The 16,951-nt window shown below is 34.6% G+C and overlaps 1 protein-coding gene across 2 annotated transcripts; it reads right to left on the bottom strand.

The window, feature by feature from the left end:
- Positions 1-2,824: 2,824 nt before the first annotated feature.
- LOC139897834 (calcium/calmodulin-regulated receptor-like kinase 1) lies at positions 2,825-7,387 on the bottom strand. 2 transcript variants are annotated; one of them, XM_071880546.1, is made up of 8 exons: positions 7,243-7,387; positions 6,328-6,687; positions 6,073-6,226; positions 5,596-5,722; positions 5,263-5,348; positions 4,979-5,050; positions 4,678-4,881; positions 2,825-3,447 (listed from the first exon to the last, which is right to left on the bottom strand). In XM_071880546.1, the coding sequence occupies exons 2-8, from the start codon at positions 6,645-6,647 to the stop codon at positions 3,109-3,111; spliced, it is 1,302 nt and encodes a 433-aa protein (XP_071736647.1). In that variant the 5' UTR covers positions 6,648-6,687; positions 7,243-7,387; the 3' UTR covers positions 2,825-3,108. The 2 variants fall into 2 exon arrangements, with proteins under 2 accessions (XP_071736647.1, XP_071736646.1); XM_071880545.1 differs by lacking the exon at positions 7,243-7,387 and having other exon boundaries at positions 6,328-6,768.
- Between the last annotated feature and the right edge of the window lie 9,564 nt (positions 7,388-16,951).

The raw sequence follows: 16,951 nt of genomic DNA on the forward strand, positions 1-16,951 counted from the left end.
TTAATTAGATAGGCACCCGTAGTAAAGGCAAGAGTCCAGAACTCAAGTGGGATATGAGCATGCGACATAAGTGATAGTCTGGTTTCAACAATGTGTCGGTGTTTACGCTTGGCTATACCATTGTGTTCGGGTGTGTGTGGTGGGGAGGTAAGATGAGATATACCATTTATCGAGAAATAATCCGAGAGTGCCATGAATTCGCCCCCGTTGTCATGGTAGAAAGTCTTTATCAGTTTATTAAAATGTTTCTCAATAAGAGCTTTGAAACGAATAAAGACCTCTTTAGTGTCAGATTTCCGTTTTAGAGGGAATAGCCACGTGTAGCGGGTATAATGGTCAACAAAGACAACATAATATTTGTGTCCATCAAATGAGGGGACGGGAGATGTCCATAAATCAAAATAAATAACATCAAGTGAAGAGTTGAAACAATAGTGTTGGAATGAAACGGTAGTTTATGACTTTTATTGCATTGGCAAGCATTACAATTGAAAGAAAAAGTACCAGGAATATCAAGTTTCAACATAGCAACTAATGATTTAAAAACAAGTAAAGACGAATGGCTTAGACAATGATGCCAATCCTTAGGAGATGCATGGACAATTGAGTAGGCAACAATGGAAGCAATAGCGGAATCAAGCTGATAGACGCCTTGGTTAGGTGGTCTCATGAGTAGAATAGTCCCTATGAGCCGATCCTTCACAAAATAATAATCAGAGGTGAAAGCAATTAGCAAATAGTTGTCAGTGCAAAGTTGAAAAATAGAGAGTATATTTTTATGCATCTCTGGAGCATATAAAACATTAGATAAGGAAAGAGGTTTCGCTTTTGTGGAGATTGTTGCTGATCCAGTATGCGAAATGGGAAGACTCTTACCATCACTTGAGAGGATTTCATCTATTCCACTGTACGGACTGTGGAGCGAGAGATTAGCCAAATAATTAGTGACATGATGAGACGCTCCATAGTCAAGTAACCATGTCGTGGCTGTGATGTCGAGTGCAGACCAGTAGCATTCACCTGAGGTTTATTAGGTTGAAACACAAGTGGGGTGATGTTGGAAAACTTTTCAGCAAAGACGGGACACTTTTGTAACGAATGACCCCTAGCGTTGCACTATTGGCATCTACCAAGAAACGGTCTAGAACCAGTGAACTGATTGTTGTGCTTAGCCGAGGTGTTTGGTGATCGAGCAGAAAAAGCAGTAGGCCGTGACATAGGGCGAGTGAAAGTGGGATTTGCTGTTGCATGTAATGAATTAAGAACATGCTGCGTTTTGAGGATTAACTCACGATTAATTAGCTTTTCATGCAACTCGGCAAAAGAAATAGATTTTTCACCCGCATTAACAACATCGATAATCCCTTGGTAAGACTCGTCCAAACCTTCGAGAACTCGGTCAGTAATATCTTCGGGTTCCATAGTTGCACCAAGAAGTGCTAAGTGATCGGTACATGCTTTTATAGAGTGCATATATTCAGTGATGGCTTGAGGTCCCTTTGTGATGTTTTTGAGTTTAAGCTTTAGTTGCTTAATATGATCACGAGAAGCACTAGCAAACGTGTTGGCCAGCGTGTCCCACATGTCTTTGGTGGTTGTGGTTGACGAAATAAGAGGAACCACATGTTGGTCAAGAGTGCCGAGTAGGGCACCAAACAGCAGCCTATCCTGAAGCATCCAAGACTCATAAGCCGGATTTGGTGAGGACACATTAGCATTGATTACGGTAGCGGGGGTTAAGGATGAGTGTCGTCGAGATGTTTGAATAAGCCATAGCCTTCAAGAGTGGCTTGGATTTGTAGCTTCCAAGAGGTGTAATTGATGGAAGTGAGTTTGATGATATTGGTGAGATTCACGATGATGATGGGCTTAGTTGGATCAGCATCGTTGGGTATGGTGTGAGTCGACATGATGAAGAAGATATCGACAGAAAGAAAGAAAAAAGAGAAGAAAAAAAATGAGGTTTTCTTTGAGATAGTAATCGTCGGCAGGAAAAAAATTAGGGTTGGATCGGTAATGCTCTGATTACCATGTAGAGAATGGAAATTAACATTAAATTGTATTAGTGGAATAGATACAGTATATATACATAGTACATATAACATCCCTACAAAGTGGGAGATGATAAAACACAATACAAGATATAAATACATTCAAACTATAACACCTAAACCTTATCGGTTAACTTAGTTTATCTTTATCCTTGATACAAAAGTCCTTATGAGTTAAAATGTTTCACACAGTACATTTCATTTCAGTATTTTAAGCGTTCACTGCTTAAACCTCTTTTCTTTTTCGGGAGACACAGTTCATCAAATCTGAATTATGTTTATATTAAAAAAAAAATAGTTAAAAATAATATGATCTACAAATATTTTTCAATGTTTAACAAAGTTCAAAGAATTTGTTTGAAATTTTGGTAAGGTGACAATAAACAGATAAAAAATTTATCTTCAAGCTATCCGTAAGGAGAGTAGTTTTACTCAGATACATAGAGTTTAATCGGATCTCTCTACCAAAATTTTGATACAATGTAATGCAAGAAATAATGAATAAACACTATATTCTTGAAAAAGAACAAACATATAGAAGCGAAAGTAAGCCCATCCTCGATTTTTTTTTACCAAACCAGTCAAATACACAACCCGTATTTTCTAGTGGAAACCCAAGTTCACTCCTCATATGCTATATCTCTAAGGTCTTGCCTCTAAAAAAACACAACCCTTAATTTCGACACCACCTTTAATGAGAATGTTCATATTGTAGTTCATATAAAATATGACATAACAAAACAGATCATAGTGAAACGACAATTACTGCTGGGCAACACATTTTCTCCATTTTCTTTTTCACATTTCCAAATATTTATCTTCTATACAAAATTGAACCATAGCAGGATCAAACCCGATACGAAAAGTTAGAGCTTACAACCACTTTTTACAAAACCAAAAAGCACTCACGTTAAAACCTAATTTCCTCACTCAAGACCACACCACACCACACCACACCACACCACACCACAATCTAATCTATACCTATATACTATTATAACTCATATCAGCAAACTGCCAAATATTAGTACGAAAACCAAACCACAGACTTAACATTTTAAACTTCACAAGAGTCAGCTGTGCTATCAAAAGACTCGAACCCCCGATGTTCACTGTTCATAGGACTTCGGCGACCTAACTGATCTACATTAAGAGCAACTTCATCAGCTGCAGCGGATGAAGCACGTCTATGATGTTTTTTGTTGTGTCTTATCATAATAATACGAGATAGTGCTTGCACAATGTCCCTCATTGACGGTCTTTTTCTTGGAAAACGATTGATGCATTTGTATGCAAGAGTTGCCACGTCATTTAGCTCCTTCTCTTCAAAGTTACCTTCAAGACGAGAATCCACAATTTCTTCCCATCCATTTTTCCCTTCAGTGTTCATCGCTGCCTATAATGATTAATGATGATATATTAAACCAGTTCATCAATTTAATTTGCAATTTCTACATGTGGTTAGGTGGGTTAAGTGGGTTGGGTCCTGTAACGAGTCTAAATAGGTAACATCTAATTAAGTACTGGTCTGGTCCGGTTGGATTAACCAACTGAATTATTCGAATAAACTACTTTTTGCAAATTGAAACTATACATTCTTTTGCATACCAAATGAGATCCAAAAGTTCACGAGTCGATCGCCAAAACTTGATACTGGCATTATCCTAATTCATTCTATCGACTCTTGTAGAAAATTCATAAATTAGACTTGCATGTATGAATTTGAACACCACCACACATGTGGGTTGTGGCCAGCTAAAAAACAAAGATTAAAAGAAGAAAGTGTGTTTAGAAGAAACGATACAGGTACTAACTTGTACTCAAGTTTACATTATAAGCATTAAAAATGAAAGAAACCTGACATCAAATGCATAAGAAATGAAAGAAATTTGTGATCTAAAACAATAAAAGATTTTAATTCGTCAAGTAAAAATTGAATTCAAAAGAACATATGATTTACATATTACTTTAACAGCTAGTAAAATCAGAATGTTGGTATGAAACCAAATACAGGCTCTTTTAATTGGGACAGAGGAACTATATCAGAATGTGCCGTAGAACCCAACTTCTGACGGCTGTAATTCAACAACTACTACTTATATTAATGAACTGATTAACTACCAAAAGTATCATTGTTGCAAAATCAACGTGTATAACTATGAATGGGCCGACTCGACTTTTAACTTGTGTTTTATCCGACAATAGTCAAACTAAATACATTAAGGGGGAGAAAGCATCGCATGGCTCTAAAAATAATATTGTTGTGAAATCAACCCATATACTAATGAATGGGCCTTTTGGCTTGCGTTTTATCTAACAATGGTCAAATCAAATAAGGTAGCCAGGACTATAATAGACAAACAGATTATAACCTGAAAGTCTCCCAAATCTACTTTATATGCATACAACTTCTTACAACACCTAAGGCCCCTGTACAACTTCTTACAACACATTTTTTACCGGTTACCCTAGCCTCACACCCATCTTGCCACCTTCATTGATCGATAAAATAGATGACAAACAACAGTTGCACGCACACTGGCATGAACACACATATAGAAACAATATGAGAGAGAGAGAGAGAGAGAGAGAGAGAGAGAGAGAGAGAGAGAGAGAGAGATCATACAAGCTCAACATACTCCATGAGCCCCTGCTGAGGGTTTCGTCCAGCAATAAGCTCAAATAATAGAACTCCAAAGCTGTAAACGTCACTTTTCTTGGTGAATGACCTTGTAGATATATATTCAGGATCTAGATATCCAAAAGTTCCCTGTATATTAGACGCATTTCTATCAATCCTATCCTCTCTTGAAAGTCCAAAATCAGCCACCTTTTTCACACAATATAATTGGGTAGTGATCAGTAAATAAACCTAAACCATAATTTAAAAAAAAGGTAGCTAAATCAGCATACAGCAGAAGACTAACCCTGGCTCCCATCGCCTGATCCAACAGAATGTTAGAAGATTTAATGTCCCGGTGTATGACTGGAGGAACAGCCTGGATTTAAAAATTTTGTTATTTTAAAGAAAAGGCGCAATTTAGCCCTGAATCAGTTCACAACATTGGATAGATTTACATACGAATATATGCATAAAGGCTAATAATATGTGTACGCATATAAAGCCAACTGATGAATTTATATTTGCAAACAAAAGGGAATTGTTCGGTAACAAATATGTTGGTAAGTGAAAAGAAGTATTAGAACTAACTCCATCATGAAGATATTCCAATCCTCTGGCTACATCCAAAGCTATCTGAATCCTCAAATCCCAGCTTAATATTTCATGATTTTCGCCTAAATAAATTCCAGAAAAATTTGTTTAGAAACATTTAATTGGTAGTCAAGTGTATATCACCGAGGAATTATCTAAACAGTTAGGAGCTCGAAGACCCATCAACAAATTCACGGGAAACGATTTGTAGTCTTTCATAAATATGGTTCTTATAACTAAAAAGGTAAAACTAAATTCAGATTCTCATATATAGAACTTATTTATATTTATTTTTCCTTATGTGTATAACAATATTTGATGACCCCTTACTGTACAAATGAGAAGCTAGACTGCCTTTGTTCATGTAGACATATATGAGCATATGTTGTCCCTTTTCTGCACAATATCCCACCAAATTCACTAGATTCCTATGATGTAACCTTCCTAATAACATAACCTGCAACATAATTAATTTACAAATAAGGAAAAAAAAAAAAAAACTATGCCAGTATCATGATACCATATAAATTGTAACCTGCAAGATAATACATTTACAAATAAGAAAGCTTAGAAAAAAAGAAAAGAAAAACTATGCCAGAATCATGATACCAAATAAATTGTATTTATAATGTTAAATTACGTTACGACGGAGCGTTGGTGTCCGCATTTCGAGATTATAGAATACACTCACAGAAATAATACCTTTGCCAACAGTTATTCTTTTTAAAAATAATTAGTCTAAAGTTTCCACATTATATCCAAATATCTCATTTTGTCTAAAAGGGAGATGGTATTAACTAAAGGTACCTCTGTTTGGAACTCTTTCTCGCCCTGTTTGGAATCAGTTGCAAGAACTTTAACAGCAACCGCTTCACCGGCGGTCATTTGAGCTTTATAAACCGGGCCAAACGCCCCTTGACCTATCAACGACGTGAAGTTGTACGTCGCTTTCTGTATATCTCTGCTTTATCCAAAAAAAATAATAATTTGATTATGTTAATTAAGTCATGTTTCTAAAGTATAATTTACTGTAACGAATACAACATATAAACCAGATCATACTTGTAAGAATACTCTAGAATTCCAGAAGCAGCAACCATATGACCTTTCTTAAGTCCACCACCAAACCATAACGGTGTTCCATTATTCTGTACAGACATTTTAGATGATTCCGTGCCCATTGAAGAATCAGATAAGACGGTACAAGTATCAACACCATTTGTACGAATCGGGATAGTTGCTGCTCGTCTAGAACTGCTGCTACCTATCTGAGGTCGCTTTCGATGATACCTAAAACAAAACAGTCCAATTAAGGCTAAAACGGCTCCGATCACCACTCCTATCGATATCCCGATGATCAGACCAGCTGACCTCTCTTTCATCTTATCAATCGCTACCTTCAATAACCATCAACATACACACCTGCTAATTCACAATTGTTATATCACAATTTCACAATATCGGAATTTTAACTTGATGAATGAAAGTACATCACAATTCACAACAGTTCAATCTATATAGCAATATTTATTTGTTTATATGCATAATGATTTATGATGAGATTCGGAATTAGGAAACGAAATTTTCAAACAAAAAAGTACCAAAAGTAAAATAGCAACTATTGAATAAATAATTAATGCTACTTTATTATTTTCTTAACACTAATGATGAGAGTACTACGAAATGTAAAGTTATGGAGTAATAAATAAACAATTTCCTAAATTACAGATCTTCTTTTACTCTTCAGCGACTCAACGTCATTGTTTGTTGAACTAATAAAAATAGTCAAAAGTAAAGATGAGCAGCGAATTTAACCTAATTATGAGACTAAAATAAACTATATATAAATAATAATAGTGACAAATAACAATTGTATGAGATGAGATCAATTCGAAACAGGAAAAGAGATTTGTATGAAATTATGAAGATTATGAATTTATGATAATAATAATAATGTGAGTTTAGTTAATGATGCACCTGATGATGTTAACGGGCGGTGATTGAATTTAGGAAGAAAACCAAAATTCTGAGAAATGAGATAATGGAATCTGAGTTGGAGCAGTGGAGTGAGGGGCAATATTCGTGCACATTACTCGAACAAAAATGGCGGAATTTTACAGAGCTACAGATTCATGGCTATGTATATCACTTTTATTCTCACACACCATTATTTTTTATACATTTATACCTAATTAACTATTATAGTCTTAGTTATAGTTGTTAGAATAATAATACGGAGTAATATAAGTTCAATTATAAGTTCAATTTTCTAGATTACTCTAAGGTATAATTGTGAGTTTATGAAATAAAAGTGTACATGAATCAAAAAGTGGCGTATGAATATCATCTCTCTTGTATTTTTAAGGTAATTTAATTTATTTATTTATTTATAAATGCTTAAAGTTAATGCGGAGTAAATGTTTATGGTCTTTTGTATAACCAGATAAACGTTCGTCGGAAAAATAAGACATTCCTAAAACTTGTATGTCTACATTTTTCTGAATGAAGAAATAACTTTTCTTTATTGTAATATACGGAAAAAATTATCTACATATTAGTTCCCCTATAATTCACATATGTGAGATTGAGTTTTGTTGTTGTTGATGTATTCTCAAAACATGACACTTCCACACCAGAAGTAACAGTCACATCAGCGCCATATCATTAAAAATATTTATTACATAAAACTTAAAAATATTTACATTAAACATAAAACTAAACAACATTACATAAAAACTAAAAAAAAAAAAAAAATTACATGAAAATTAAAAAAATACAATAAAACTACTCTTCGTCTTTCCTCGTCGGATTCTTCTTCGACTTCATCATCTTCGATTTCGGGAATGTGATAAGGTATCACTTCTTGATTGTTTGAAGTTCACACGGCTAGATAATTTCAAACACAATAATTAAGATGAAGGTAGCAAATGTGTTCGATAACAAATCTCGAAGTAGTTTATGTGTATCCGAATCACGTAATTCGTAATCCATTTGAAGTTCAAAAACAAATGGGGCGATTTTGTTGACAAGCATACACAAGCATACATACTTCGACGGATTTTATTCACGAAAAATGGAGTTGTCGAGTTTTTAATGAATGCCTAACGACCTTGTATAAACATCGAATGCTCGTTCTATATCCTTTCTTGACAATTCTTGATATTTTTTGAATTTTAGGATCTTTGGGTCACTCACACTTTTAAACAATTTCATAATTGTTGCCCAACCCGAATAAGTTCATCAGCCAAATAATATCTCTTGTTGAAGGTGCGCCCATTGACCGTAAAACTGCAAGCTGGAGCTTTATCTTGTAGTAAATCGTCAACTAAATTGGATAGATTAAGTACATTGATATCGTTGTTTGAACTCGCGCATCCAATGAATGCATTTCAGATCTACAAATCATACAAGGTCACCGCTTCCAGCATAATGCTCGGGTAACCTTTACCACCTCGTGTATGTCATTGCCAACCAGTAGGACAACTTTTCCGACCCAATGCATTGAGGCTTCCTAGGATCTCTGGAAAACCATGTATCTCTTGATGTTTAGATATCAAGCATTCATATCTGGTGCATTTTGTTTTCGCGAATACACCGGCGCATATAACTCAAACACACATTTGCAATAATTATCCAAACAATCATATTATGTTTGTTCATCATATGTAAATACTCATCAAAAGAATCAGCGACAGTACCGTACGCTACTTGTCATATAGCTGATGTACATTTAAAAAAAAATTAAATCCAAGTAAACCGGTAGCATCACGTTTTTATGCAAATAAGTAAAGTAATCACGAACAGGAGCGTGAGTCTAATTCACTATACCTTGACAAATACCGATTAACAATGACTTGCTCATTCTAAAACGTCTTCGGAAGTAATCCGCATAGAAAGTTGACGTTTCGGAAAAGTAATCATCCCACAACCGTTTTGCGCTACCTTGTCGATATCTCGCAATGAACCTTCTTGGTGCTCTTCGTATTGGTATAGAGATTTCGGCTTCATCATCACTTAATTTTTCCAAACTCTTAAGCATATCGAGTGCACCCATAAAATAAAAGTATTCGCGATTGCGCTAATTTCTGTCACATGGTTGTCATTACGATTTATTGTGATTGTGACCTATATTTTATATAAAAAAAATTAAGTAACTGGAATAACGAGAGAATAAAAGACAGAAATAAAGATTGTGATGCGAAAAATTTGGATAAGTAATAAATATTAAAAGTTATTTAAAAATGAAGAAGAAAAAAAGTATGTGTTTCAAAGGGGCAAGAGTCCCTTTTTTTGATTTCAAACAGTCATTTTGACCAATTTCATTGGTTCTCGTATGTGTTGAAACAGGGCAAAGAGGAGGACGACACAAGTACCAGGGCGGCTGAGGGCGGATGGAATGACATCGACGCCCATGAGAGTTAGACGAGGGCGGTGGCAGGGCGTGAGGCGTTGAGAATGGTCTAGGAGTATGTATTTTTGGGTAGGAATGTGATTCTTGTCATTTTTACAAATATTCTAAAGTATTTCTAGTGGTGTATGATTTAAAACATAATATTGTATGAATCTATCACTTTCTTAAAAATATGTAGTATGGTACATTTTTGTATGTTATCTCTAAAATGGACACTTTCAAATGATAAAACTTTTTTTGGAAGGTCTATAAATTACATGTAAATTAAAAGGAAATTAAACAAAACATTAAAATCTAAACGGATTTTAATAGTGTTGAGATGAGGTAAAATCTAAACGGATATACATATTTTATCTCTACAAAAGCTTTGTTTACCAGCTCTCAACTTAGCCAATTATAGATCTAAACGATATAGATATATATGAATAATTAATAATTAATTATTTTTATAATTGATATAGATATAGATATAGATATAGATATAACATAATTCGCTCTATACCCTATCCATTATCATCTATAGATATAGATATGTGTTATTATTTGTGTTGAAATCAAGATTTTCTTTATTCTAAAATTAAGATATATAGGAGGGTATATGTCATTATCAATGGTGTAATTGGTATGATCAAAGGGTTACCTAATTTTAGGGTTGTAATGGGAATATTGCATGTCTAACATGTTATGTCGCAAAATAAACATGTTATACATTTGAAATTAAAGTAAAGAGAATTTGTTTAGCTTGTTAATGTTATAAAGTAACGATTTTTGTCACAATTCTTTTAGAAAACAAAGCAGTCATTTACTCATTCTATATAGTTTTTAAAAAGTTATATGGGTAAACGGATAAATATTTATATGTATGTATGTAGGTATGATTATGTGTGCATGTGAAATGTCCCGTTCTTATTGATTAAAAACGTTCCATATTAATTGATTTCGTTGCGAGGTTTTGACCTCTATATGAGACGTTTTTCAAACACTGCATTCATTTTTAAAACAAACCATAACCTTTATTTCATAAATAAAGGTTTAAAAAGCTTTACGTAGATTATCAAATAATGATAATCTAAAATATCCTGTTTACACACGACCATTACATAATGGTTTACAATACAAATATGTTACATCGAAATCAGTTTCTTGAATGCAGTTTTTACACAATATCATACAAACATGGACTCCAAATCTTGTCCTTATTTTAGTATGCAACAGCGGAAGCTCTTAATATTCACCTGAGAATAAACATGCTTTAAACGTCAACAAAAATGTTGGTGAGTTATAGGTTTAACCTATATATATCAAATCGTAACAATAGACCACAAGATTTCATATTTCAATACACATCCCATACATAGAGATAAAAATCATTCATATGGTGAACACCTGGTAACCGACATTAACAAAATGCATATATAAGAATATCCCCATCATTCCGGGACACCCTTCGGATATGATATAAATTTCGAAGTACTAAAGCATCCGGTACTTTGGATGGGGTTTGTTAGGCCCAATAGATCTATCTTTAGGATTCGCGTCAATTAGGGTGTCTGTTCCCTAATTCTTAGATTACCAGACTTAATAAAAAGGGGCATATTCGATTTCGATAATTCAACCATAGAATGTAGTTTCACGTACTTGTGTCTATTTTGTAAATCATTTATAAAACCTGCATGTATTCTCATCCCAAAAATATTAGATTTTAAAAGTGGGACTATAACTCACTTTCACAGATTTTTACTTCGTCGGGAAGTAAGACTTGGCCACTGTTGATTCACGAACCTATAACAATATATACATATATATTAAAGTATGTTCAAAATATATTTACAACACTTTTAATATATTTTGATGTTTTAAGTTTATTAAGTCAGCTGTCCTCGTTAGTAACCTATAACTAGTTGTCCACAGTTAGATGTACAGAAATAAATCTATAAATATTATCTTGAATCAATCCACGACCCAGTGTATACGTATCTCAGTATTGATCACAACTCAAACTATATATATTTTAGAATCAACCTCAACCCTGTATAGCTAACTCCAACATTCACATATAGAGTGTCTATGGTTGTTCCGAAATATATATAGATGTGTCGACATGATAGGTCGAAACATTGTATACGTGTCTATGGTATCTCAAGATTACATAATATACAATACAAGTTGATTAAGTTATGGTTGGAATAGATTTGTTACCAATTTTCACGTAGCTAAAATGAGAAAAATTATCCAATCTTGTTTTACCCATAACTTCTTCATTTTAAATCCGTTTTGAGTGAATAAAATTGCTATGGTTTCATATTGAACCCTATTTTATGAATCTAAACATAAAAAGTATAGGTTTATAGTTGGAAAAATAAGTTACAAGTCGTTTTTGTAAAGGTAGTCATTTCAGTCGAAAGAACGACGTCTAGATGACCATTTTAGAAAACATACTTCCACTTTGAGTTTAACCATAATTTTTGGATATAGTTTCATGTTCATAATAAAAATCATTTTCTCAGAATAACAACTTTTAAATCAAAGTTTATCATAGTTTTTAATTAACTAACCCAAAACAGCCCGCGGTGTTACTACGACGGCGTAAATCCGGTTTTACGGTGTTTTTCGTGTTTCCAGGTTTTAAATCATTAAGTTAGCATATCATATAGATATAGAACATGTGTTTAGTTTATTTTAAAAGTCAAGTTAGAAGGATTAACTTTTGTTTGCGAACAAGTTTAGAATTAACTAAACTATGTTCTAGTGATTATAAGTTTAAACCTTCGAATAAGATAGCTTTATATGTATGAATCGAATGATGTTATGAACATCATTACTACCTTAAGTTCCTTGGATAAACCTACTGGAAAAGAAAAAAATGGATCTAGCTTCAATGGATCCTTGGATGGCTCGAAGTTCTTGAAGCAGAATCATGACACGAAAACAAGTTCAAGTAAGATCATCACTTAAAATAAGATTGTTATAGTTATAGAAATTGAACCAAAGTTTGAATATGATTATTACCTTGTATTAGAATGATAACCTACTGTAAGAAACAAAGATTTCTTGAGGTTGGATGATCACCTTACAAGATTGGAAGTGAGCTAGCAAACTTGAAAGTATTCTTGATTTTATGAAACTAGAACTTTTGGAATTTATGAAGAACACTTAGAACTTGAAGATAGAACTTGAGAGAGATCAATTAGATGAAGAAAATTGAAGAATGAAAGTGTTTGTAGGTGTTTTTGGTCGTTGGTGTATGGATTAGATATAAAGGATATGTAATTTTGTTTTCATGTAAATAAGTCATGAATGATTACTCATATTTTTGTAATTTTATGAGATATTTCATGCTAGTTGCCAAATGATGGTTCCCACATGTGTTAGGTGACTCACATGGGCTGCTAAGAGCTGATCATTGGAGTGTATATACCAATAGTACATACATCTAAAAGCTGTGTATTGTACGAGTACGAATACGGGTGCATACGAGTAGAATTGTTGATGAAACTGAACGAGGATGTAATTGTAAGCATTTTTGTTAAGTAGAAGTATTTTGATAAGTGTCTTGAAGTCTTTCAAAAGTGTATGAATACATATTAAAACACTACATGTATATACATTTTAACTGAGTCGTTAAGTCATCGTTAGTCGTTACATGTAAATGTTGTTTTGAAACCTTTAGGTTAACGATCTTGTTAAATGTTGTTAACCCAATGTTTATAATATCAAAAGAGATTTTAAATTATTATATTATCATGATATTATGATGTACGAATATCTCTTAATATGATATATATACATTAAATGTCGTTACAACGATAATCGTTACATATATGTCTCGTTTAAAAATCATTAAGTTAGTAGTCTTGTTTTTACATATGTAGTTCATTGTTAATATACTTTATGATATGTTTTCTTATCATCGTATCATGTTAACTATATATATATATATATATATATCCATATATATGTCATCATATAGTTTTTACAAGTTTTAACGTTCGTGAATCACCGATCAACTTGGGTGGTCAATTGTCTATATGAAACATATTTCAATTAATCAAGTCTTAACAAGTTTGATTGCTTAACATGTTGGAAACATTTAATCATGTAAATATCAATCTCAATTAATATATATAAACATGGAAAAGTTCGGGTCACTACAGTACCTACTCGTTAAATAAATTTCGTCCCGAAATTTTAAGCTGTTGAAGGTGTTGACGAATCTTCTGGAAATAGATGCGGGTATTTCTTCTTCATCTGATCTTCACGCTCCCAGGTGAACTCGGGTCCTCTACGAGCATTCCATCGAACCTTAACAATTGGTATCTTGTTTTGCTTAAGTCTTTTAACCTCACGATCCATTATTTCGACGGGTTCTTCGATGAATTGAAGTTTTTCGTTGATTTGGATTTCATCTAACGGAATAGTGAGATCTTCTTTAGCAAAACATTTCTTTAAATTCGAGATGTGGAAAGTGTTATGTACAGCCGCGAGTTGTTGAGGTAACTCTAGTCGGTAAGCTACTGGTCCGACACGATCAATAATCTTGAATGGTCCAATATACCTTGGATTTAATTTCCCTCGTTTACCAAATCGAACAACGCCTTTCCAAGGTGCAACTTTAAGCATGACCATCTCTCCAATTTCAAATTCTATATCTTTTCTTTTAATGTCAGCGTAGCTCTTTTGTCGACTTTGGGCGGTTTTCAACCGTTGTTGAATTTGGATGATCTTCTCGGTAGTTTCTTGTATAATCTCCGGACCCGTAATCTGTCTATCCCCCACTTCACTCCAACAAATCGGAGACCTGCACTTTCTACCATAAAGTGCTTCAAACGGCGCCATCTCAATGCTTGAATGGTAGCTGTTGTTGTAGGAAAATTCTGCTAACGGTAGATGTCGATCCCAACTGTTTCCGAAATCAATAACACATGCTCGTAGCATGTCTTCAAGCGTTTGTATCGTCCTTTCGCTCTGCCCATCAGTTTGTGGATGATAGGCAGTACTCATGTCTAGACGAGTTCCTAATGCTTGCTGTAATGTCTGCCAGAATCTTGAAATAAATCTGCCATCCCTATCAGAGATAATAGAGATTGGTATTCCATGTCTGGAGATGACTTCCTTCAAATACAGTCGTGCTAACTTCTCCATCTTGTCATCTTCTCTTATTGGTAGGAAGTGTGCTGATTTGGTGAGACGATCAACTATTACCCAAATAGTATCAAAACCACTTGCAGTCCTTGGCAATTTAGTGATGAAATCCATGGTAATATTTTCCCATTTCCATTTCGGGATTTCGGGTTGTTGAAGTAGACCTGATGGTTTCTGATGCTCAGCTTTGACCTTAGAACACGTCAAACATTCTCCTACGTATTTAGCAACATCGGCTTTCATACCCGGCCACCAAAAATGTTTCTTGAGATCCTTGTACATCTTCCCCGTTCCAGGATGTATTGAGTATCTGGTTTTATGAGCTTCTCTAAGTACCATTTCTCTCATATCTCCAAATTTTGGTACCCAAATCCTTTCAGCCCTATACCGGGTTCCGTCTTCCCGAATATTAAGATGCTTCTCCGATCCTTTGGGTATTTCATCCTTTAAATTTCCCTCTTTTAAAACTCCTTGTTGCGCCTCCTTTATTTGAGTAGTAATGTTATTATGAATCATTATATTCATAGATTTTACTCGAATGGGTTCTCTGTCCTTCCTGCTCAAGGCATCGGCTACCACATTTGCCTTCCCCGGGTGGTAACGAATCTCAAAGTCGTAATCATTCAATAATTCAATCCACCTACGCTGCCTCATATTCAGTTGTTTCTGATTAAATATGTGTTGAAGACTTTTGTGGTCGGTATATATAATACTTTTGACCCCATATAAGTAGTGCCTCCAAGTCTTTAATGCAAAAACAACCGCGCCTAATTCCAAATCATGCGTCGTATAATTTTGTTCGTGAATCTTCAATTGTCTAGACGCATAAGCAATCACCTTCGTTCGTTGCATTAATACACAACCGAGACCTTGCTTTGATGCATCACAATAAATCACAAAATCATCATTCCCTTCAGGCAATGACAATATAGGTGCCGTAGTTAGCTTTTTCTTCAATAACTGAAACGCTTTCTCTTGTTCATCATTCCATTCAAATTTCTTCCCTTTATGCGTTAATGCAGTCAAGGGTTTTGCTATTCTGGAAAAGTCTTGGATGAACCTTCTGTAGTAACCAGCTAGTCCTAAAAACTGGCGTATGTGTTTCGGAGTTTTCGGGGTTTCCCACTTTTCAACAGTTTCTATCTTTGTCGGATCCACCTTAATACCTTCTTTGTTCACTATGTGACCGAGGAATTGAACTTCTTCCAACCAAAATGCACACTTTGAAAACTTAGCGTACAATTCTTCCTTCCTCAATACTTCTAACACCTTTCTCAAATGTTCACCGTGTTCTTGGTCATTCTTTGAGTAAATAAGTATGTCATCAATGAAAACAATGACAAACTTGTCAAGGTATGGTCCACACACTCGGTTCATAAGGTCCATGAACACAGCTGGTGCATTAGTTAAACCAAACGGCATGACCATAAACTCGTAATGACCGTAACGTGTTCTGAAAGCAGTCTTTGGAATATCATCTTCTTTCACCCGCATTTGATGATACCCGGAACGTTAGTCAATCTTTGAATAAACAGACGAGCCTTGTAGTTGATCAAATAAGTCGTCGATTCTCGGTAGTGGGTAGCGGTTTTTGATGGTAAGTTTGTTCAACTCTCGGTAGTCGATACACAACCTGAATGTACCATCTTTCTTCTTGACAAACAAAACAGGAGCTCCCCACGGTGATGTGCTTGGTCGAATGAAACCACGCTCTAAAAGTTCTTGTAATTGGCTTTGCAGTTCTTTCATCTCGCTGGGTGCGAGTCTGTAAGGAGCACGAGCTATTGGTGCAGCTCCTGGTACAAGATCTATTTGAAATTCAACGGATCGATGTGGGGGTAATCCCGGTAATTCTTTCAAAAATACATCGGGAAATTCTTTTGCAATGGGAACATCATTGATGCTCTTTTCTTCAGTTTGTACTTTCTCGACGTGTGCTAGAACAGCATAGCAACCTTTTCTTATTAGTTTTTGTGCCTTCAAATTACTAATAAGATGTAGCTTCGTGTTGCCCTTTTCTCCGTACACCATTAAGGGTTTTCCTTTTTCTCGTATAATGCGAATTGCATTTTTGTAACAAACGATCTCCGCTTTCACTTCTTTCAACCAGTCCATACCGATTATCACATCAAA

The sequence above is a fragment of the Rutidosis leptorrhynchoides genome, chromosome 3 (genome assembly GCF_046630445.1).
Source record: "Rutidosis leptorrhynchoides isolate AG116_Rl617_1_P2 chromosome 3, CSIRO_AGI_Rlap_v1, whole genome shotgun sequence".
Classification (NCBI taxonomy): Eukaryota; Viridiplantae; Streptophyta; class Magnoliopsida; order Asterales; family Asteraceae; genus Rutidosis; species Rutidosis leptorrhynchoides.

Bases quoted from the DNA above. Each gene is read 5' to 3' on its own strand.
- LOC139897834 (XM_071880546.1), bottom strand. From the start codon at position 6,647: ATGAAAGAGAGGTCAGCTGGTCTGATCATCGGGATATCGATAGGAGTG. The intron at 6,227-6,327 runs GTATGATCTGGT...TGGATAAAGCAG, and splicing joins ATTCTAGAGTATTCTTACAA to AGATATACAGAAAGCGACGT. The intron at 5,051-5,262 runs GTTAGTTCTAAT...TTTTAAATCCAG, and splicing joins TGGAATATCTTCATGATGGA to GCTGTTCCTCCAGTCATACA.